Source organism: Tympanuchus pallidicinctus, unplaced genomic scaffold (genome assembly GCF_026119805.1).
Source record: "Tympanuchus pallidicinctus isolate F22 unplaced genomic scaffold, pur_lepc_1.0 scaffold2, whole genome shotgun sequence".
Classification (NCBI taxonomy): domain Eukaryota; kingdom Metazoa; phylum Chordata; class Aves; order Galliformes; family Phasianidae; genus Tympanuchus; species Tympanuchus pallidicinctus.
In genome coordinates, this window is record NW_026294721.1 from 23,517,254 (window position 1) to 23,541,576 (window position 24,323).

Genomic DNA, 24,323 nt, shown 5'->3' on the forward strand with positions numbered 1-24,323 from the left:
GCTAGTATTCTGGAATCAAATGTCAGATCTTCTCCTTTTCCAAGTATGAAAGTGATTATTAAAAACTTAGCTGGGAGCCAACTGTTACATCAGGATATGCACAGAAACACTCCTATATTATTTTAGCCACACGCATTTCTGCAGTAGATATCTCAATATTAAAATACAGTGGCCAGAAAGAACTATTACTTGCAAACTATTACTTGCTAAAGAGACTTCTGTATACGCACTACATGGTACATGTGTCTGTAAGCAAGCAGTTACAGAACTTGACTCCCAACGTTTCTTTGCTCAAAGTGCAAGGGACACTTCTCATTTATTTTTTCTTCATTTTTCACAACACTTGAGAGTACAAGAAAACACAAGAAGATCTATCATTCACTTAACTGTTACTCACAGTCATTCAAAGCTCCCACTGTTATATCTTCTTTACTAATGTGCACTTAATCACAGTGAAGTGTTTCAGATTAATTCTTCATGAGTTCTTTTTCTGCCATTCTTCTGCCAAAGCATGACAGTATTTCATGGTTAAAAAAAATTAATCCTCATTATTTCATGACACACTTTAATTAAAAAAAAAAAAAAAGCACACATTCTATTGCAGTAATAAGGATAAAATAATGTAGGAGATTCTCTCAGAAAAATACCTTACTAGAATGGAATAATTTTCTGTGTTAGCCTCACAAAAGTAAGGCTAACCTGGTGAAGGGCATCTTTCAAACAGCATAAGCCAATTAAAAGCTGTTATTTGCTCAATAATACGTAAGAAAAATTTTCATTTCAGCAAGAAAACTCAGCTTCTTTCTTTTGGGTGATTTGATACAATTTTTTATTTTTCCATTTGATTATTGATCTGAAAACACACTATTATTCCTTCTGATGCAATTATTCCCCATTTCACAAGCATTCATGCTTGCCTCTTTCTTTTCCCAGGCTTTCACAGCACTATATTGTTTAAATCCTTGTATTGCTTTTGTTTCTTTTTTTCCCCTCTTGTTTTGTAGAAGTGAGAGCTTTGCAAAAAGGAGCAGCATTTCCCAGACTTCATTTCAAATATTAGAAAAGTGCTTTCCTGTGCCGCCCTCTGATTCCTTCTGGTCAGTTTCCTGATCTCTAAGGAGCCAGCCTTTGCCTGATCCTCACTCTCATGCTCCAATACTTCAAACTCCACCTCCTCTCCATGTTGAGCCATCACTTTCTGCAGAAAAAAAAAAGCCCTTAAGGTCTAAACAGGAGTTGTAATAAAACACCTAGAGACAACCATACCGCTGACCCCCTACCAAAGGTGGATTTTAGTTTCAATTGCCTGACAAAAATCGTCTTCTCCTGTCTGCAGGGAGCAGCAAAGCCTAACCTCACAGCTTGCAGGCATCATTGAAGTTGCACTGAAAACTTTGAAGCTAGGGAAAGGATGAGTTGCTTCCCTATCTGCAGCACATAAGTCAGGAAACAGCCTGCAGCTTCAGAAACAGCAGACCCAGAGTTACTTGCTAGTCAGAAACGTGTTTTTAATAGTCAGTCTGCATCAGCATGCAAAACAATGGCTTCACATTGTAAGGCAGAGCACACAGTCCAGCTGTCCTTGGCTTGTAGAAGTATTCTACGACTGCATACAGCCATCTCATCCTGCTTTCCTAAAGTCAGATTAACCAAGCTCACTTCTGCCAGAGCTGGAACTGGAGCTCAGGACTCTCCAGCCTTTCTATTCATCTTCTCCTGCTTGAATAAATCTCCCTGATAATAAACTGGTCTCTGTGAATCACCAGGATGGAACTCTGTGTTCCCTGTCCCACTTCCTGATGGACAGCCAGGTTAGCATGTCCCTGAATCATTTCAGGGTATATCATTTCAGTATATTAATTAGTACACAATAAGATCATATTTCTTCTGTCACATCTGCTGAAAGGGGACACATCAGATTGATCAATATTTATCTCTTTTCTTCTTTACTTCATCCCAGTAAGCTGTCAACTGGTAAAATACATTCTTGCCATTAGTCTCCCAGTCCATAACCAAGCTCTTTTCAGCACTGAATATAATCCCACTTCAACTATCCCAGTATTCAAGATAGTCATTGTGATATTTTTATATTCTGATACTGACACTGGCTCCACCTTTAATATCAGTTGAAAATTTGATTGACACATTTTGATTGTCAAGTCATTAAAGAAAAAAAACCCACAACAAAATGTAGTCCCAAATCTGATCCTTGAATATTTCCACCTGTGTTCTTCCACATTCAGCACACAGTACTAGAATATTCCTTTTATCCAGTATCCTAATCATTCTTGTAATAATTCCCATCTTCTCCAACACAGCTGGCACAATCTGAGATGTTTTGCTGAACACCACACAGTTCAGAGCCACCATGTTTATCTTTTATCTAGACAAGTATTCAGAAAAAAATATGAAGTGACATGATCTACATTCCCTGTTCAGATTCACAATATGTCTGAGTCACAGCCAGGAGGCTTGTGCCAGTGCAAAAGCATCATTTGTTCAGATTCTACATAAGACTTGGCTTTAGGCACACCTCCCTGCAATGCTTTAATGGAGCTCAGAATTCACATTCTTTCAAGCAGCTCTTCTTACAGTGAAGACACTGGGTGCTTGAAAAGAACAAGCTTAAGTGAATTACTGGCAGCACCAGTGGAAATCAACACGCAGACCCTGCTGAGGCTCAGCAGCTCAAAACAACTGAAGACCTAGAACAGATCTGCATACTGATTTTAGTGCCATGACAACCCCGCATCAAATCTTACAAACAAGTTGTCTTGGTGAAGCCAGTTTGCACACTTGTTGTTGCACAACAGCTGGTCAGATCTCTGTCTTTGGCCTCTCTGATAGAGCTTTTAGTTGTAGCTGACTTACAAATAGATACCTTTATGCTGGAGAGAGCTATGGTAGGTCAGCAACAATCTCCCCAGCTGAAAGCAGTTGGGTTGAAATTAGGGATGAGAGCTCAAAATAGGAGATGCCAACCACCATAGCAGCCATAAAAGTCATCTGCTGTATCTTGCAGAAGCTCCAAGGCTTCATAATGTTCATACTCTCATAATACCTAAAAGTGTCTCACTGTAATGTCTTGGCAATATTTGCAGCTGGGAAAGAATCAGCTTTCAATAGTTTCTTGGCTGAAAGTGTCGACACAGACTACTATCCAGGTGGTGACTAAGTCATGGATTTCTGACTGAAGAAAGTAACCAACATGCTTTAAGCTATGTTTTAAACTCGTGCATACACTTTCACTTCTTAGGTAAGCAATAAATCTATAATAGCAGATTACTGTGATGCAAGCAAAACGTTGCAATAGAATTATCTGAAACTGTCAGTGTCAGTTTTAACACTTGCAAATACAATCACAAATGTCCATGAGTGTCTCAACTACATATTTTGTTAAAAGCAGTAAGGTCTAAATATCCTGGGTCCCTCACTGGCTAATGTAACCATAGTGATTTTCTTTCAGTTACCAGATTTTGACTTCTCGTGAAATAGAGAAGGAGAGTTGATCCAATACTGAATTGACACAAACTGCTGAACATAATTTGATTTTGAAGAGAAATAAAGATATTTAAGAGAAGCAAACTTTGCATACAGAATTTGAAGAAGAAAGGAATACAGTTAAAAGCTGACCATGGCTCCTGGAAATACAAACTTAAAAAAAAATAAATAAATAAGGGGGGAATAAATAGGAGGCACTGCCCCCATACAGAACAATGATCTTAGTGATCTTTTCACCACAGGAAAGCTTTTCTCAAACATCTGGGTGGTAATATAGGATTAGTTGTCTCCTAAGAGAAGACATAATTCGGAGGAGTATTACCTATGTTTCAAAACTTCATCAGCTACCATTACAGCAGGCAATTTACAAAGTAAGCCTACTGAATTCCATTTTACTACAGCCAAACTGAACTTATTCTTCTATTTTGTCCTTACGTGTTCTCAGGAAGATTATGGTTGTTGAATTAACTGTCCAGTCTCTTACAGATATAGAGCTCTTTCTCATCTGATGTTATTTCACTGCTCAATACACAGATATTTATTTTACCATGTCTTTAATGCAGGAGATGTCCAAGAGCTAACATTCATTTGGCTGCCTTAGAACAACAGGGTTGACATGATGCCTGAAACTTGACATTATCTTTAGTTTTATCCCCATAACGACCAGCATCAGATGATATGTGAAAAGGTACAAGAACCTCCAGAATACAGGACGGAAATGATCTCTCCACAGCCTTGTGGGTTAGACTGAAAGTAGCACAGTTTCAGAGTACAATGACTTCCCTGTTAAATTAAATTCCTCTTAAAATTTATGACACATTTTCCTCAGCCTATTTTAAAGAGTGCAGATTGGATGCCAAAGTTCACTTTTATCATTAAAAATCACAAACTGAAAATTAATCCAGGAAAGTAGTTTATTTAATTAATCCTAAATTATGAGAAATTGGGGAGATTTCTGCCTGAGAGCAGTGGTGAGTGCTCAAGTGAGACCTGCTTCTGGCTTTGTGCAGTAGAGCTCAGGATGAAAGGGGAAGGAATCAGGACTGTTCTTTTTTGATGATCTGCTAATTAAAATGGTTAGAGAAAGCTGTTCAAGTCCTACAGTTACCACTTGATTTTCTATCCTGTTCCAAAGAAAATGCATCTGGTAAGTTTGCTGTAGGATACTTTAGAAAGCCAATCTAATAAAAGGAATGAAATATTAGGATAAGAGATGCAAGGACAGCCAGAATTGTTTCCCAAACTCCATTCTCCATTCCTCTTATTAGCTCTATGATTACAGTCTGTGAAAAGTCAATCTCCAGGGAACAGATGTTCATATTATCCTGAAATACCTAGGGATGTTGTAATCGGCTGAAAGCAAGGAGGAAAACATAACGTTTGGTAATCTGTTGAATTTATTATCATACTTGAACAGATACTAAAGCCACTCGTGCTATAAATAAATGAGAAACTAGACATCTATCCAGAAGCAAGAGATTCATCTAGAAAGTCCTTTAACTAGCGACAGTGTTTATCTCTAAGCCTTTCAGCAAACAATCATGCAAATATACCAATTCTGTACTGAAGATTTATTTGATCAGGTAAAGAAAATAAGAAGTGACAAATGGAAAGGATCATTCCACTAAGGCTGTACTCGACCACATCTATATCGCATAATCAGGAACCTTAAGAGAAGTAGTTTGCCATATTCCTTCTGTGACTGTATGGCACAATGTGCCTTACTTTGTGCTGCAGCAGCACTTACCTAGCCACCTAGGATTTATCTCTGAAGTCCCTAAACAGAACTATTTTGTTCAGGTAAGAATTAGAAATTGGAGACTCACTGCCATTACCACAAAGAGCCTCCCCATAATCTCCATCACTGCTCATATCACGAACAATGTTGTGACTTAGTCAGTACCTTGGCCATCCAGCAAAACTGACAAATAGCCAGTATCATGTCACAGCTTCTATTTATTAACACCATCTCCTCCTTGCCACAGATCATCTTTATAGGTGCAAGAAAACTGCAGCTGTCCCATATTTTACTTCTCTGCCAGGATGCTTCACTGCCACTTGTTTTCTATTCATGTCCACAAACATGTTTATCTCTGTTTATCAGTGTTATCTTCAGAAGAGTCAAGCCGCCTGAACTTCCACATTTCATATGTCTCTGACACCAATGAAAGCCTTTCATCAGTTCTGTAATAACTTAAGCAAGTCCTATCAAAAACTGTCATTGGGAGAACATTATGTTTTATTTTTAAACAAAGGTGGCACAGACTACATAGCTTGGCCAGCTGCAAGTGGAGCTTTTCTGTATAAATAACAGCAGATTTTAGCCAAAAGAATGTATTTTTCTACTCAGTAGAGTCATTAGGGAAAAGAAAAACAGCCATATTGTCAAATAAGGAATAAAAACATGGGTAGAATTTGGAGGATTTATTTCAATCCTGAAATCACAGTGAATTTCCTTTCCTCCAAGATGGAAATTGTCTAATTTGCAAAGCAGTGAAAACTTATCAGTAGCAAGTAGCTGTTTGCTTATTTTTAAATGAAAGAAACTCATGAGGACTTTTAGCAGACAAGGTAAAAATTAAGGACATCCCAAATCTACACCTTCTCTGTTAGTGATAATTGATCACTACAAAGTGTTTTAACTTCCTCATTCATACTTGTGACAACTGTACAAAAAAGCTCTAAGGGGTGTAAAACTGTGTACAAAAGCATTGCTACAGGTACTACTTTTGCTATCTCAGGATAGACACAGAAAACTAATATTAAAGTAGGAAAAAAATAATTATAACAATCTCAGAATGGCACCCAATCCTTTTAAGGTCACCGTGCTGGATAAGCTCCATTGGAGAGCCTCAACATTCAGTAGCTGACTCTAGCAGTCGAGGAAGCCTTGAAGGTCTATCCTGGTTTTCCCCTGGCAAGTATTTTGGTTGCTTTTTAAGTTAATTTTTTTAAAGCAGGTAGAAAAGATTTTTCTGGTAATAACAAACAAACGCAAGATAACTCTGAAACAGCATAATAAACAACAGAGTAAGAGCAAATAGATCACCAGGTGCCAAGCCGTGGACTCTGAACTCCACAGTCATTCTAGAAAGTGTCAGTGCAGCCCTGGCAGTAGATGCAAGTTTCTTATGTTATCCTGACCCAGAAGGCATAGAAGAGCTAACGGGCTTGGCTTCTGCCATAGCCCCAGGCACAGCCCCAAGCTGCTGTCTCATCCTGCTTTCCCCTTATTTCCTCTGAACAACAAGTAAAAAACACAGAAACGTGCCTTCAGTTGAGAACAGTAAGGATCTAGGATCTTTCAGAAGTCCATTTTTTTTTTTTCTTGTCTCATTATTCAAGGAGGTAAAAGCTGTTCTGGACTACAGTTTCACGGCTGCTCTGAGCTGCCCCAAGCTGCCCTTTTCCCTCACCATTAGCACTTGGGCAGACTGAGTAGTGACTAGGTCAGAAAACTGATTTAAAAGAAAAACACCACACCAAAAATTATATCAACAAGGTCAGCTTTCAAACTGGATCAGTTTTCCCTGCTTCCTAACTAGCTATTCTGATGAGCAGTGGCAGACAGGAAAGGTTGGAAATAGTGGTCATCTTGGTTTTCACTAAGGTGAAAGCCTTTGGATAATTCATTCTCAGGGAGACTTTTTGCCATAAGGGTTAAAGACTGATTTAATACACCAGAAAGCAGTGCTGTCATTCAGTGAGACCTGCACAGGCTGGAGAGTGTCAGACAGAGAGGAACCTTATGAGATTCAGTAAGGGCTTCTGCTGTGTCCTACACCACGGAAGGAATAGTCATAGCATCAATACAGTTAAGGGGCTGAGCTGCTGGAAAGAAGCCCTGTAGAAAATGAACCTCAGTATCCTGGTGAACAAAAAGTTGGCCAGGAGCCAGAAGTGTGTCCTGATGCCAAGAAGACCTATTGTATACTGAGATGCATCAAAAAGGGCATAGCCAGGAGGTGGAGAGAGGTGATCCTCCTTCCTTACTCAGTCCTGGTGAGGCCACATCTGGAGTACTGTGTCCAGTTCTGGGCTCCCAGTTCAAAAAGGACAGAGAACTACTGGAGAGAGTTCAGCAGAGAGCCATAAAGATGATTAGGGAGCCTGGAGCATCTCCCTTATGAGGGCAGGCTGAGAGATTTGGAACTGTTCAACCTGGAGAAGACTGAGAGGTGTTCTCATCACTGTTTAAGTATGTGTAAAGTGTAGGAGTCAAGTGAATGGTGTCAGGCTCTTTTCATTGTTGCCCAGAGACAGAACAGGGACAAATGGACACAAACTACAATACAAGCAGTATTTCATGATGAAAAGTTTACGTAATGTGAGAATGACAGAGCACTGGAACAAGCTGACCAAAGAGGTTACGAAGTCTCCTTCTTTGACAATATTCAGAACCTGCTTGGTTGCTTTCCCATGGTGTAGGCAATCTGCTTTAGCAAGGGGGTTTGTACTAGATGATCTCCAGAGATCCCCCTCTAATCCCTGCGATTCTATGATTCTGCAATTTTTAGTTTTGCCTTATCAATAACCTCATTTGAAAAAAAAAAAAAAAAGAAGCAACCAAAAAAAAAAAAAAAAAAAAAAACACACACCAAACTTCCCCTTTTTTCTTTTGCATATGAGTGCCAAATTCCAACTTTCTTAATTAAGCTACACAGTTTTCCAAACAATTATAATTCACCCTTGTTCTATGTACTACCTTGTTACTTATTTTGCAGGAAAGACAGATTTAGCTTCCATATCTTAATCAGTGCTCAGGGTTATTACTCATATGCCTTCAAACTGACTCTTTGCTCTTGCTCATATTCTTGTATAGTGTACATAGAAGACACGTAGTAAGTGTTCGCACACTACAAAATGCTTTGAAATGTGGATTCCCATGAAACTGATAATGACACAGGATTTTTATGTTTTTAAATCATTTTAAATTGGCCAACTCAATTAATTACCCAATTGGTTACGCTAGTAATAAGATAAAAAGTAAAACAAGCCTTTTATTATCAGCACTAAAAATAACCTGGGTTCTGTTCTGAGGATTTAGTATCAATGATTCATGCAGCCAGACTGACTACCCACAAAAGCCAAAACCAAGTTTTCTGCAGAAAATTTGCATCCATATTGTCAAGTCAGATATTAGATCTTCATGTAAGCAGCTTAATACTTAAATTATGAAGCTCATGGGGAATTGCAGAGGAAAGGTTTTTCTCAAGCTGCCTTTTGCAGAAAAATCCTGGATGCAGAGCAAATATTTACAACACATTTGGTTTGCAGTGACTACAAGATGACAGATTCAGGATTTGGAGGAAAGTCGGGAATGGTGAGCAGCAGAGTTAAGGCTCTGGATTTCAGGATGGTAAAATCAATCTTGTCTGAGTAATTGTCAGGTAAAATTCACCATCAAGCAGCCATACAGGGGAAATAATTTTTAAAGAGAAAATGAGAACCAGAAACATTCTATCTCATCATCCATGAAGACTGGGAACTTCTGCAGAAGGCATATCTAGCTAAGATAGGTGCTTCTTGATGAACTGAAGCACAGAAGGGAGCATACAAGGAGTGGAAGCAAAGCAAAGCAAACTGCCTAGAAAAGCAGCAAAGTCTGGCAAGGAGAAGAGACAGGAAAGGAAATCTTATTGCAGCCTATACCTGCCTCAAGAGTAAAAAAATTTAAAAGGCAGTTAAAAAAAACAACATGATATAGTGAAGAGCAACAGCTACTAATTGTGCCTTGCCACATTCAGGGTGCATTACAGGAAAGACTTTTTTCCCCACCAGAGAGACATTGCACTACTGGAAGCATCCACTCAGAGGCAGTAAATTCCCAAGATTTTCTAAGGGAAGAAGAGAATTTTTTTCTGTGGATGACTGAAACTTAATGATAGTTCTGCTTCAAACAGGAACTTGGGCTGGAAACTCCTAGAGGTCTTTCCAACAGCATGTTGGTAGCTTTACTCTACTATGGCAGTAGTATCTTCAGCATTATCAGTGCTGAGTGTAAAATACCTCCCCTCAGATAAGTACCATGAAGTAGAAACATCAAGATGTTCCCTTATTCCCAATTTCAAGAAACAACACAAAATGTTGTAATTATTCATTTGAAAACATCAGAGATATATTGATCATATGATTTTTAGTCCTGATTGCTGTAAAGACAAGCAATCACCAGAACCACAAAAATAAAAATAGCTCCTACCTAACCTATATAGAAGTAAATTCATTTAAAAATATATTAATTAAAAAAAATAAAATAAAACCACACACCTAACCACCATACTACATAACTGTTTATGTAAAGGCATTAAGAAATATCTGCAGCTACTGTAGATTTAACCCAACCTAATCTCAACATATACGTAACTTCCCTCCTACATTTTTCAGCATCCTCCCGAATGAAGGAGTCTGGCCATGGTAGGCTTGTCTAACTGCTTTCATATTAAGCTCCAGTACAATGCAGAATTCAGGGTTCTGTGTCTTCCTGTCCAGCGCTAATAAAATTAGCAGAACAATGTGTTATGGCTTACACAATAGTGTACAAGAAAAATTTCAGCAAACTCCCATCTGCTCCCAGGCTACCAATCAGCTCAGCTTTGCCTTCAGCACTGTTCACTGACACCATGAGCCCTTATTGCTGTGCCAGCCTTCACAGACCTGCAGTGCTCTTCGAAATGGGCTCATAGTTCACGCCTGCTGAGCTAAGTGGAAATTTCAAGAAAAACATGAAGTGCTTCAGAAACAACTGTTTTCAGAAAAAAAAAAAAAAAAAAAAAAAAAAAAAGGTTGCTTTCCCATTCTCTTTCTTATAGATACCAAGGGAAGTGTTAGTTTAATTTATCCTTTTTTCCACAGTTTTTACTTTACAGGAATGTTAAAGTGCTGCATCTTTTCTTAGCTTGCTTTACACCTCATGTCACATATCAAGCTATAGACCCTCAAAGGTAATCCATGCCCACCACATTAAGAGCCAGTCTTTCAGTAAGGGGCTACCTCCTAGCAGTTCAAACTAGAACCTCAGAAATACTGTTTCCTACCAAATGCCCATCCTGATTCTTACGTGTAAGTAATTTCAATCCTAGCAGGCAATTTTATGGCAGTATTATCCTTTGTTTGAAAAGAATCACAGAATGCCCTGAATTGGAAGGGACACACAAGGATTGCTGAGTCCAGCTCCTGGCTCCAATCAAGACTTCCTCAACTGCTTAATGTATTGCTGAGTGCTTTGTCCAAAGACTCCTTGGACTCTACCAGCCAGCCTGTTCCATGCCCACTGAGCTGGTGCAGAACTTTTACCTAACCGTCACCTGGCCCTTTCCTGACACATCTCCACGCTGTTCCCTGGGGTCCTGTCATAATCACCAGGGAGCAGAGCTCAGCATTATCCCTGCACCCCCTGTGAAGAACCGTAGGCCACCACGAGGCTAAGAGAGGAGCAAAACGGAATTTTATGGGAATACAGAATCTATGTGGGATTTTAACCCTCTATGTTTTAAATAATACCAAGTCAGGTGAAGCACAACTATTATAACAAAAATCTCAGAAGCAGTAATAAATACAAACATACATCATAACGCAGAACAAAATGTAACAAAAAAAAATATATCAATGATCTTCCAAGAGCTGAGAAATATTTTACTTTCTGGTTTGACTGAAGACATTGAATACAATTTTTGTCACATTGCTATTAAGAGGACTTCTACCATTGACTGCAAAGAGTAATATTGGATCCCAGTACAGTAATGATGAGTGTCTCCATTCCCAACATGCTACACTTATAATGAGTCTAATCTTGTTCTTGGCTGTTCTTTGTACAATAGAGAGAATCATGATTAAAGCTATAAAGACTGCTGCCAGATCTCTGCTGCTTTTTGTAAGACGACTGTGATGCTGCATACTTAATTTAATTGTGAGTTTATAAGTGCCAACAAGGTTTTTGAGACATACCCTGGGAGAATTACCAGCACTTCTGAAGAAAGAAAAAATGTGGGGCACTTCACTATCAACCTAGCAACCAATTGGAACAATCCAAATATCCACACAGCTTTTTCTACTGCAGAAATATAGCATCTACAAGTGATGCACCATTTTCTGAGAGAAAACACAATTTTTGCAGAACTGAAGCTTGCTTAGGGAAAATTCTTGTCCTTTTTAAAAAAAAAATAAAATAAACTTTATCTTAGGAAAATAGATCTTTTTCTATTGTCTTTTAGTCAGGGAACCTTCCTATCTTGTTTCCTCAACAGAAGTCTAGTTCACAATAACCACATTCTTTTGTGAAAAAGACAGAACATAGAATAATTTAAGAATATTTCAACCTTCTTCCCCCTCTTCTCATTTCCTTGGGCTGAGAAGGGGAACCAGATAACACATGTTGCATCAGTGTGCACTTGAAAACAAATGAAGAAGGAACACTCAATCATGTCCTTAGAAAGAAAAGCAAATGCAGTCAATCATTAGAGTGCACATCCATAACTCACTGGCCAGCTGACTTGCTAAAGATATACAGCTAAACTGGAGTTTCTAGAGAACAGAAGTAGTAGAATTTCTACTTTCTTCCTCCATAATTTGGAGGAAGAATATTTTCCCCTAATTGTTGTGCAATATCCGGAATTGATCACCATGTATAGATCAGAAATTACACAAAACTGAAAAAAAAATTCACCACTTACATTGCTTTGTCTTAAAATAGATCTTTTGCAGGTGAGGGCATGAATCTTCTGTAGGTTCTTCAAGATGAATCAGAGGAGAGCTTTACTGAACAAGTGCAAACTTTTTCTTCTGAGGCATTAGCATCCTTACAACATATAAAAGAGCATGCCTTTTCCAAGCTGCAAGTACAGCACTTCACCATAGTCTTGAAACTCTACCTTTCCCTTTTTCTCTGTATCCAGTAAGCCCAGACAACAACCTTCTCCAATTAATCACATGTTGGAATTCCTGCAGGACTTACAAATATGGTATTCTACATTTATTGCGTTATTTCAGTCAGTATTCTGATCGTCACTCCAGATTTAATTTTAAATTTTAGTTTCAGTTATGTTTCTCTTGATTAAGCTATACTGTATTTGAATTGCATCTTATTTTCAGTGGTGCTACAACTCATTTGGTTATTGGGTGATTCCTAATGATTTCATTTAAATTTAAGATCAGTATATATCCCATCACTATTAATGCACACTGATAACTATTAAAAGTATAACATTGATGTGTTTTCTGCTTTGCTGCTCTCAGACTCATCTGGAGTTCTAACAATTGATATTGAATTATCTACAATGGTTACATAATTGCAAAATATTCTTTTTTTTTTTTTTTTTTTGGCTAAGAATTGCATTCCAGATGTTAATTTTTAGCTTCTTACTTAAATATATGAAATAATAGCAGAACTTAGATTAGAATGATTTTGGAAAGAGAGAAAATAGAAAGTCTTGTAGATCACATTGCTGAATGTGGCAAATTAAAAGAACCCTTTTATTTTGCTCTTAAAACAGGCACGTCTGCTATATTTTCAAAGACTCCAGATATTTTTACTGTTCTTATATTCCACTTATATATTATTCCATTATATATGTAGTCCATAAATCATCAGATAAACAGGGCAATACCAGTGTGCCTCCCAGAAAGTTTGATTATAATATAGCAATGTATTTCACATCTTCTGTTGTGCTGAACTGGTAAACCACACAGTGGAAAGTACTTCTGCATTTTAATGCACCTCTACTGGTTTCAAAGAGATGCAGAAGCTTATCATGAAAGAAAAATTCCATTATTGCACTTATATCATCTATAAACATTGCATTACAAAATTATTCAAATACATAACAAAACAAAAATTAAAAAAAAAAAAAAAAAAGAAATAGTTTTGTATGAGACCTCTCAGTCTATTATTTACTGAAACTACAAACCACTTTCTAACTTCAGTTACAGAAGGCAACAGTCATCTGTTCTCCTATAAAAATTTTATATTACCTAAGTGAAGTTTGGTGCCAGTGATTTCTTATGAGGTTGATTAAACTCAGATTAAGCAGCAATTTGGCATTTTGAGGAAAATACATTAGTTTCTCTTATTCACATTTTCACAGTCTCTCACTTAACTGAGACTGGCATGTCAGTATTCCTTTTAACTCCTACACCTTAAAATGCATCACAGAAACCAGGATAATGAAAAATCTCTCATGTTTCTATCATGTTACAGAAATTAGCCTAGCAAGCAGGTCACTTGAAGTCTAATAATATTTACATTTTTAAAAAATGAAATCAGTAGTAAAAACAAGACGAACTTGTCTATTGAGATGTTGTCATAATCTTAAAAAAAAAAAAATTCTGCAGCCAACCACCACTATAAATATGAAAATTTAGCTACCATTCATACACCTCAAAGCTTGAAGCCACAAAACCTCCAGCAAATTTTACTGTGTAGAAGATGATTAGTCATTAAAATCTCACCTCACATATACAACTACAAAATGTAGAAAATAATCATTCTAGAACACATTCCGAGATGAAGCTAGGTACATGGCCTGCTGGCACTTCATTCTCCTCTGATGAAATAGGAGAAAAATAAGGCTGTATTCCAAAAACAAAGAACAACTACAAGCATAGCAAACAATTAAAAAAAAAACAACCATCAATTATGTAATTTAGATTATTACACTTCGGATACAATTTTTCACTGAAATAACCTTTAACTTCTCTTTTTAAAATGAAAACTTACAGGGACAAACCCAAAAATCACAACATGCAACTCCTCATTTTCTTCATTAAAATACCAAATGAAGAACTCCCAGATTTCGGGGAAATAGAAAGAAAATACAACTCTGTGATGTAAGAAATCTGGAGATACTTTTATGATGAAGCTCAAGTTTTCTCTCGTCTTTAATACTTGTTGATGTGCCACATATTTCTGCACAGTACAGCACAACTTCAGATTGTAGGTTCACCATCTCTACTCTAGTGCCACCAACAGCAGTATTCTGTATAAAGCACAACTAGATGAAATAAAAATTGAGACAGACCAAGATACTAAATATAGTAACTTATTTCATTCTGCTAGCTGCAGCTAAGAGACAGATTTTTTTTTTTTTTTTTTTTTTTTTTTAACGTCTGATCACATCCTTCAAATATCTTGTAGCCTATCTTGGCTATTTTTCTCTCTGATTGAGCTTTGAGAACCATCACACAAAACTCTCAATTGTTAGCTTCTTTCCCTTTTTCCCCTGATGACATGACAGTTATACAAAAGCAGCTTTAAGATCTGTAGAAAATATAAAGGAAAAATAAAAATTGCATGTAGTTGGCTTTGCTGAATTACACAGAAGACAGAGGATACAGAGCAAAGAGCTGAGCTTTAAGAACTGAACTTCCATCCATTATTTATGATACTTTTTCTATGTAAAAATTTAAGCAGTATAGGACAGAATGCAGACAACATGTGAAAACTGTACAAGAATGTTGATTTTTTACCCCTTCATCCAGCTCCCATCTGCTCTGTTTATGTAACGGAAGCAGAAGGGAACTTCTACAGGAAGGTGCCTGCATAGGCAAGAGTGGACCAAAGTCTTTCAGTGTCAAGTTTCTTTACATTGGACCAAGCACAGTCACAGTTCAGCCAGACACTCCTTCAGAGCTTAAATTAATCTGAGGCAAACCCTGATAGACCTATGTAGTTCATATCTCCGTGAGATGCAGTATTTCAGGCAGAAAGGCTTTTTGAAAGGTAACAATAGTGCTTTGATTTTCACATGTTCTTTAGAAGCCAATAAAAATGAGGACACATCAGACAGCTTTCATCCTCTCTATTTCTTCAAAAATTACAGTCCAGGCTAGGTCAGGTTGACAGAGGTGAGGCTTTCCCTTACATAAAAGAAAATCTTACCCAACCAATCTTTTCTATATCTATAATGTCACTTTTAATGCTAAGTATGTGACAAAAAATGACTTGCAAATTAAAAAGGGGGACAGGGGAGAAGAAAGATAAGGAGGATAAAACTGGTAGTCTAAAAAATTTCTGGAACAGAAATATGTAAGAACTCCATCAGATATAAAGAACACAGTCAATTTTTCCAAGTGGAAAAGCCATCCTTTAAAAACCACTAAATTCATAAAGAGAAAGACAATGAGGGAGTAAGACGAGAAACTTTTTAAAACAATTTATTTTTAAACCAATTGGAAAGCTGAAGGACTACATAAATTGCTTTTCCCCTAAAATATAGCACAATGGTCTGCAGAAGATGCTCATTTCCTACGGGGCAATGGCTTGAAAGGCCAAGGACAGAAAGCCCCTCAGTGCCTTGGCTGAAGTGAAATTTATCCAGCTCTTGAAGATCTTTACAACTGACAACTGCAGCCATTGCAGAATGACTAGTTATTCATTATACACTCTGCAGTTCTATTTGCTCGTTCTCAGAAGATTTAAGGAGTGTTGATGTTTCTGGATTGCACGTAGAATATTTCAGAATGGAGACATTGAATACACTAACGTATTCTCAATAATATGCAATGCTATTTGACTGAGATTGGCTAAATTCTACTGTTTTCATGTAAAAGGAAATCTTGCAAGAGACTGTGAATGTAGTCTGTAGGCTGGAGATCTTGTGACCTGTACAACGGAGACCCTCTGGCACAAGAGGCTTTGAAAGCCCACGGCCAGGGATGTGTGGGGCAAATCACTGCCACTGGCAAACAGTGTGAATTAGACACTAACACAAACAGGCTAAGACTCATTGTAATGGATAACGAAAACATACCGTGTCCAGTTCTGGGCTCCCCAGTTCAAAAAAGGCAGGGATCTCCTAGAAGGAGTCCAGTGAAGGGCCGCAATGACAATAAAGGGCCTGGAGCACCTCCCTTATGAGGAAAAACTGAGTAACATAAGTCTATCCAGCCTGAGGGAAAGAAGACAGAGGTGAAATCTGATTAACATTTATAATTATCTGAAGGGAAGTGTGAAGCAAATGAATGAGGCCAGGCACTTCTCAGTGCTGCGTAATTATAGGCTGTTGCTCCTTGTCCTAAAACTTGAACATTGGATGTTCCATAAAAATGTGTGGTAGAACTTCATTACAGTAAACATGACAGAGCATTGGAACAGGTTGCCCAGAGAGGATGTGGAATTTCTTTCTATCGAGATGTTCAAGACTCATCTGGACGCCTACCTGTGCAACCTATTGTAAGGTATCTGTTTAAGCAGGGGGGTTTGGACTTCATGATCTCTTGAGATCCCTTCCAACCCCTGCAATTTCATGATCCTTAAACTTCCTGTTGCATTACTGATATTCAGTTGCAAACAGAAAGTTATGTTGTTAAGCAGCATACATGCAAAATAGAAAAAACCCTTCTTATTATTTCTCTAGGACTACACCCTTACCATGTACTTCCAGCAGTCCTGGAGGGACAAAAGGCTCTCTTATTCTGGAATACCTCTAAACCTAACTCTGGACAACCGAGTAGCTGACCAGCTCTGGGTGCCTGACACGTATTTCCAAAATGACAAAAAGTCTTTTGTCCATGGAGTGACGGTGAAGAACCGAATGATTCGGCTCCATCCAGATGGGACAGTCCTTTATGGCCTACGGTATGTACTGGGTGTTTCCTACTTGTTTTAAATCAGATGTATGGATTGTGATTTTAGGTGCAGGTATTATCAATGCGCTCCTTTTACTTGGTTCCTCACTGCAGCTTTAAAAGTCAGCAAATATTCCAGGTACTGCACAACAACATATATAACAGTTTTCCAAGAGTCATGAAAATTACTTTTCTTAGCTATAGCTAATAAAAATGTCTCTTTCAGTTCTTCTGAGCACATTAATGCTACTAATGAGATCTTTATTACAGATCTTGCCCAGTAATCTACTATAACTTAGATAAACTCTTCTAATATTTCTCACATAGTTTTTTAGAGTGATATGAAATATAAAATTTGGGAATCGTCTGAAGTAGAGAATAAAAAGACATCCATAAATTTAAATGAATTATTTGAGGATTATCAACATGTCTGAATATAGGTTTTATTTAATCTGCCTTGATCTAGTGCATCACTGCTTCACATTACAACTGCTACTTTATACAAAACAACCTATATTCACACCTGTAGAGAAAATATATTCTAGAAAAGAACAGCTATAACGTAATAACGTTCAAAATATTGAATTGAAATTAAATTATGTATTATGTTGAGATGGCTGCAGAGCTTGAGTGAGCTTTGGATTATTTTTAAAGTTAAAAATAGCTTTGCTGCAAGGCAGTGGAAAAAACACTACCTGCTTGAGACGACTTCGATTGCTGTTATCATTCAACAGCAAAAATCCTCGGAGAGCATAAAACCGATAACATATTTCAGTAAATCCAGGGGGGAAAAAAGCATTAAACCTAGATTAAGTGCCTTAAAATTGTACCTAAGATAGGAGTAGGAAGGAAAAAAAAAAAAAAAAAAAAAAAAAAAGAAAGAAAAAAACTGCTGCAGCAATTCAAAATGAAAGTAATATTTGAAGAACTATAACTTACATCTTACAAAAAAAATAAATGTTTGATGTGTCCTCTTAGTCTATAAAATCACAACCTTTCAAAATATTTCACTCCTCGTACTCTCAGAGAACCTTCCAACTCATCAACTCAAGCTTCACAAGAAACAAACAAAAAAAATTAAAAGCTATTTATTATATTGGCTCATCATAATTTTTCTTTTGAACTCGTTAGATTAAAAGGCCACGCACTTTCTACCAAGGCATGAAAGGTACTTTAGTACAGCCAGATCTGTTCTATTGCTTCGGCTGTAAAAAAGTAAACCAGAGACCCATAAGGAAACAGCTGACAGATTACAGAACATCATTACTACCTGCTAAACAGAACATGGGAAAAACACCTCTTTCCCTTCAGACCTCCTGTTGTTCCTTTCAATCAAACTGAAAATCAGTTCAGCAGAGCAGTTATGATGAGAGCACTTCTTTGCTTGAAAACGTCCCCAACACAAACACAACTAATATTGCATGTATTCCTCATACATGCAGCCTTATCATCGCCAGCCAAGTGCAGAAAGAGGTGCTCTGCTGTTGCACTGTTGGCCACATTCACAACTCTAGCTGCTGAGCAGTGGTTTCCCTAAGACAAGGCTGCTGTTTAGATGCATCAGGCAAGCAGTGTTCACTCTGACAGCAAAAGCATGTGTAACATTCCAGTCCCACAGGAAATACCTGACTGAAGCCAGAGGTAACAGTGAGCAGAAGCAGAAGAGACACTGAAATAAGTTTCGTACCATAAATGGCAATTAACACACTGAACATTTTGCATCTATTAGCAGCCACTGTCCTTACACTAATAAGCATGCCACCGTCAGTCTGCAGATCACCTTCAGACCACACCAACAAGAATTTATTTTATATCAGACAACATATTCCTCATAAGAGAGATGTTGCAGAAAGTATTCTGAGGTGAAGTTAAATATTGCCTGTTAGAAAATTCAGCACAGCTCCAATCTTCACCTACTAGGTAGAGAAGAAACTTTGTAGTATGTTGTTTTACATCCAGCTTCTATGTAGCACACAGCGCAAAGAGTACCACCAAAACTCATGAATTATGAGCTTAACTTCCATTACTGAAGATGGAGCGCTGGACTGGCACAACTCAAACAAGACAGAAACCCCCAATTGTATAGCAGGCTGGAGTCCGAGCTCCAAGCAAATTCCCAGTCTACTCAGTCATGGCCTTCAGTCAGCCTCTGGGATGCTTTAAACTTGCTTCTCTGCATGCCTTCCATTCCCCATTTTCTATTTTCACTCCAGAGTTAACTGTGCCTTTTCAGACTCAGATATGATATTTTATTAGCTTCTTTAAACAGGAACTGGAACAATCACAGCAATGCTAAATAACCCACTCTACCTGCATCCAGCTGCTCAGCAGTTTGGCACTGATGCAATGTTCAGTTCCAACACAGTTAAGTTAAAATAAAGCACGATTAATTGTCTGACTTTACGGATGAATAAACAAGGGAAACATACACTGAATGCACTGAACTGGTTTTAGATCATATAGCAAAATGTTATCAGTTCCCTATGTCTCCATTACAGTACTGTTTCTGTGATGACACAAACAGTTCCTTTAGATATTTTTTCTTTCAGCTGCTAGATCACAACAGATTGAGGAATGATGTGCACATATCTATTTATACAGACACAGAACGCTCTTAAGCCTTCTGCCCTCTAGAGATGTGAATTAGCATTATGTTTCTTAATGCAGATGCTACTTCTGCTTATTATTCATGGTAGTGAATCATGTGTAACATTACTAACCAACTCTTTCATTCTATTGCCCAAACAAGTAAATGCACATAAACGTTTTCAAACATGCCAGGGAGGCTGAGTGCAGCTAATAAGTATTATATACCTGACACATTTTGCTTCAGTCTCTATCAAACACGCCCATGAGCAGCAATTATTATTTTTATGGTGTACTGAAATACAGTGCCCACTTACATCTTAAGGCAAAGAAAATTCCCTTTAAGTGCAAACCTGCAGCATGGGGACGGTGGCTTCTGAGACACACCTCTAGCTTGCTCCACAGCAGCCTGTGAACTAGTCTTCTTTTCACTTCCCCACCCTCCCAGCTTTAGTAAATCATTAAATCACACAGCTGTAATCCTTCTTGCGCTAGCAGCCTCTCTCATCACTGTTTTTTGGATTTATTTGGCTATTCTGGTAAGATTCTCTAGAAATCTCTTCCAAAACCTTAGATGTTCAAACCAGCATATGACACGGATGTTTCTTTCTCCCTTTCTTTTTAGTAAGATGCTATAGATATAGTCTATCTTTGAAATATTTAATTGGTTGTATGGAACTGCATACTCAAATTCTTACATCACTGTATTACGAATGGAAGTTCTGATATAAATAATTCTTCCCTAGAATCATCCTGCTACTTCCTAATTCATTTCACAAGTAGAACAGTGGCATCTCATTGCTTCTGAAACATATTATTGTCACATAATAAATGCAGAATTTAATGTTTCATGTTGAAAAGCATGGGCATGTCCTTCAGAAAATATTGGCTAAGGGAGCCTTCTGTGATACCTTTACGCATGTCACCCTTCCTTCTGATATTCAAACACAAACTTATCTGTCATCATTAGAGGTGGTGTTGATTCATTCAAGCAGAGGGACTGAGCATGCTATGACAAGTATGAGAAGGACTGGACCAGAACACTTCCAGTTGTTATGTTTAGTAAGACCATGTCTTACTGCTGCCACAAGGGTGCATTTTGCCAGGCACCACTAGGAGAGGGCGATCTTTGTTTTCAGTGTAAAGACTTATTTCAGCCTTTCTCACATGCAGGTCTACTAGGTCATAACTATTGCAAATACTGCTAGCCAAGAATTCATATATTTTAGTACAGTGATATTTCACTGCTTTGTGGATTGATTCTGTGTTGTCTTGATTTGAGACTACTGAGTTTTCCTTCAAACACCCTCATGGATTTGATTAGAAGAGTTGACTGGTCCCTCTTAGGACATGCCATCACTGCAACAGGCAGCCTGCTCACACTAGTACTCAATCTATTGTCACAGAATAGCAGAATGGCTTGGGTTGGAAGGGACCTTTAAGATAATCTATAAAGCTGCTATAGGCAGGGACACTTCCACTAGATCAGGTTGCCCAAAGCCCTATCCAGAATGATTTTGAACATCTTCGGCACAGGGGCATCCAGAACCCTGCTGGGCAACACGTTCCAGTGTCTCACCCCCCTTGTAGTAAAGAATTTCTTCCTAGTATTTAATCTTAGTCTGCCCTCTTCCAGTTTAAAACCATTTCCCCTCATCCTGTCACTATGTGCCCTTACAAAAAGCCCCTCCCCAGTTCCTCCACTGTCCACATTGCCTACAAAGACATTAAATAGCATCGGTCCCAGCACCAATCCCTGAGGAACATTACTTGTCACCAGTCTTCACTTGGACACTGAGCCATTGACCACAATTCCCTCAGTGCAACCATCCAGCCAATTCCTTATCCAGCTAGTGGTCTGTCCATCAAATCCATTTTTCTTCAGTTAGGAAGCCAGCATATTGTATAGGATAGTGTCAAACCCTTTGCATGAGTCCAGGTAGATGACATCAGTTCCTCTTTCTTTATCTACTCAAGCTGTAACTCCATCATAAAAGGCCACTATGTCACCACCCATGTTCAACTCAAGCCAAAAAAACAAGATAAATGCATTAATTCTAAACGATAAAAATCAATGGCATCTAACTGAAAGAAAAAAGACTTTTTATCTCACACTACAGAAAACACAGGGCAACTTACAAAGAAATATAATAGTCTTGGAAACAATACAGCAAGACTTTTATTCCATATCTCAATACCAAGAGATTTAGCAGCAGGTATTAAAACAAGTTATACTGGAGTAAAAAACCCAGAAGAATAAGATATTATTACATCACAGCCACAACAGAAAATTTTTCTTTCACCATTACAACATTCACCTATGTTTTTGGTAGAAAAAGGCAAGAGATCATCTAGAAACTGTAATTTCACCTATAGAGTATATTTTTAGAAGTGCATATTAGTAGTATATGCTTTTATATAATGCTATTTTACAGATAGATATTGGTGGAGAATATTAGTATGTTAACATACTGTAAGCAGCATACCTCATATTGAGGTACACACATTTTCCCCATTTTCCCAGTTCATTAGAAAGCTATTTTCTATCCATTTCTCTCTAAAGATACTGATAATTTCAAAAAAGAATTAAGATTGTACTTTGCATACTATTAACTTCTAGCCTGGTGAGGACAACTACTATTGAGGGAAAAAATAACTACTCAAAACGCAACCTCATTCTGATTTATATTGATAGCAGTCAGAGACAACAACCAAAATCAAACCAAGATTTTCAGTTTCTGCAATCAAAATCAAGGAGGATGAAAGGGGAAAATCTCTAGCTTTTCTACTGTTATAGGAGCATTAGATAGGTAAATAAAAAGTCATAGGAGAGGCAGTTGATATTTTCCCAGGTACAGAGACCTGCACTACACTGAATACACCCAGATCTCTTAATAAGTTCCTTCTTCCATATTGTTGGCCTAATTTAGAAGGAGCTGCAAGAATAATTTACAGTCTAGAGAACAGCCAAGTCCCTGAGTAAAATAAAAGAAAGTGACAGATGAATTACGCCAAAGATACAAGAGAACATTCTCTATTTGGCACCTTTTCTTTTAGTATCAACATACATGCTTTAATAACTGCCAGGCCAAAATTCATTATAATATGCTAATAAAAAAGAAACAGACAAAACCTGAACCAACTGAAAAGTTTATTTTACAAAACCATTATTAAGGTGGAAATACTAGGTAATGTGATACATAATCTTACCTTAAACTGCAGGTCTGATAATGTTTTCTTTGATTCAGACACCAGCCTTCACAGACACAAGGATATCAATACTTCACATGCAATTTATGTTGTTCTGGGTATTGTTTGACTGAATTACAAGCACAACCACAAATCATCTTTCAGAAAAGAATCTAGAAGCATCAGAGTTACTGGAACTATCAAAAGCCCAAATGAAGACACAAAAGCATAGGCAAATGCAAAGCAACGTAAAACCCACTCAAACTATGCTAGGAATGTCTACTTAGGAATAACCTACCCAAGAGTAACCACCTAGGACTCCAAGCCAGCTGCAAACTATTTCTTCATTTATGTATGGGTAAATTATGAGGAAACAGCATCCACCTGAGCTCTGGTAGAGCATTGCCTACCCCTCAGCATGCCTGGTTTCACATTGTTTGTCTCATCACAGGTCAGAGCAACTCACAGCCACTGATGTAACTACCAAAAGCACTTTCCATGTGAAGATGTCAAAGACCAACTTTTTTAAAACAGGGAGGTAGAAATAGGCTTGGTCCAAAAAGGCAATGATCATTTTCCAAGAAAATACATATACTTTCTTGTATCACCATCATTTCTATAGATCATAATGAAAAGTTTATCATCTAGAAGACAAGTTACCCACTGAGGGTATGCTGACATCTCCCATGCATCACAGAACAAGCAGAAGAAATTTGGTGAAGTCCAGAGTCCTTAGCACTTTTGAGGCCTTCCAACTATGTGATGATCACATCTGTGTCACTGATGGCTCTTTTAGTACAGCCTCTGAAAACCACTTCTGAGGGTGCAGTCAAAAGAGATTACACATGCAATATTTTTCATAAACTTTAGATGAATGGATTTGTAAACTATGCAAGACAGCGTGATCAAGTGGTTTTATTGGAAGCATAAATCATGAGATCTGTGATCTGCTTCCAGCTCTGTTTACTAGTATATTTGGGTAAATGAAGAATCTGCAGAGCAAGTATGCTATGGAAATCTTAATTTTTTTTCATTCTATTAGGCGATGTAGGTGATGTAGGATGTTTTAAATTTGTCCTGATGAACAAATCTTTCTCTGACGAAAAATCTTTTTACAAAAGAAAGTCCATCTCTCTGAGATTTTTCTGTAAATTTGGAGGAAATGTGCAAGCATTTTCAAAGGCCTAACAGCTCTCCAAAAGGAAGTATCTATGCATTTCTCATGCTGTATTTATTAGTATAGTATAGTATTAGTATATTCTCAGTGGTAATCAAGACACAAAAAGACTTCACACATTTATTCAAATTAATTCAAATAATATTTCACCATTTTTTCAGAATTTTCTTTGATCACAAAGTGTCTTTGGAACACACCTTTGCAGTCCTATGAAAATAAAACACCTCAATTTCGATTTTGTAGCTAATAAACTACTGTACAAGAGTATTACCTTAAGAAATCTTCCTTAAGAAATACTTCTGTCATCTAG

At 37.6% G+C, this 24,323-nt stretch overlaps 1 protein-coding gene and 1 long non-coding RNA gene across 3 annotated transcripts in view; one reads left to right on the forward strand and one right to left on the reverse strand.

The window, feature by feature from the left end:
* LOC128080096 (uncharacterized) overlaps window positions 1-23,185 on the reverse strand; it is a 50,085-nt gene extending 26,900 nt beyond the window's left edge. The window contains exon 1 of the long non-coding RNA XR_008206485.1: window positions 22,858-23,185. This is a non-coding gene — a long non-coding RNA (uncharacterized LOC128080096). The remainder of the gene's footprint in view (window positions 1-22,857) is intronic.
* The window catches only part of GABRB1 (gamma-aminobutyric acid type A receptor subunit beta1), a 94,116-nt gene that overhangs the window by 34,114 nt on the left and 35,679 nt on the right, over window positions 1-24,323 (forward strand). For both annotated transcript variants that reach the window (XM_052681946.1, XM_052681945.1), the window contains one exon: window positions 16,851-17,071. In XM_052681946.1, the coding sequence (XP_052537906.1) occupies window positions 16,851-17,071 (221 nt within the window). The remainder of the gene's footprint in view (window positions 1-16,850; window positions 17,072-24,323) is intronic.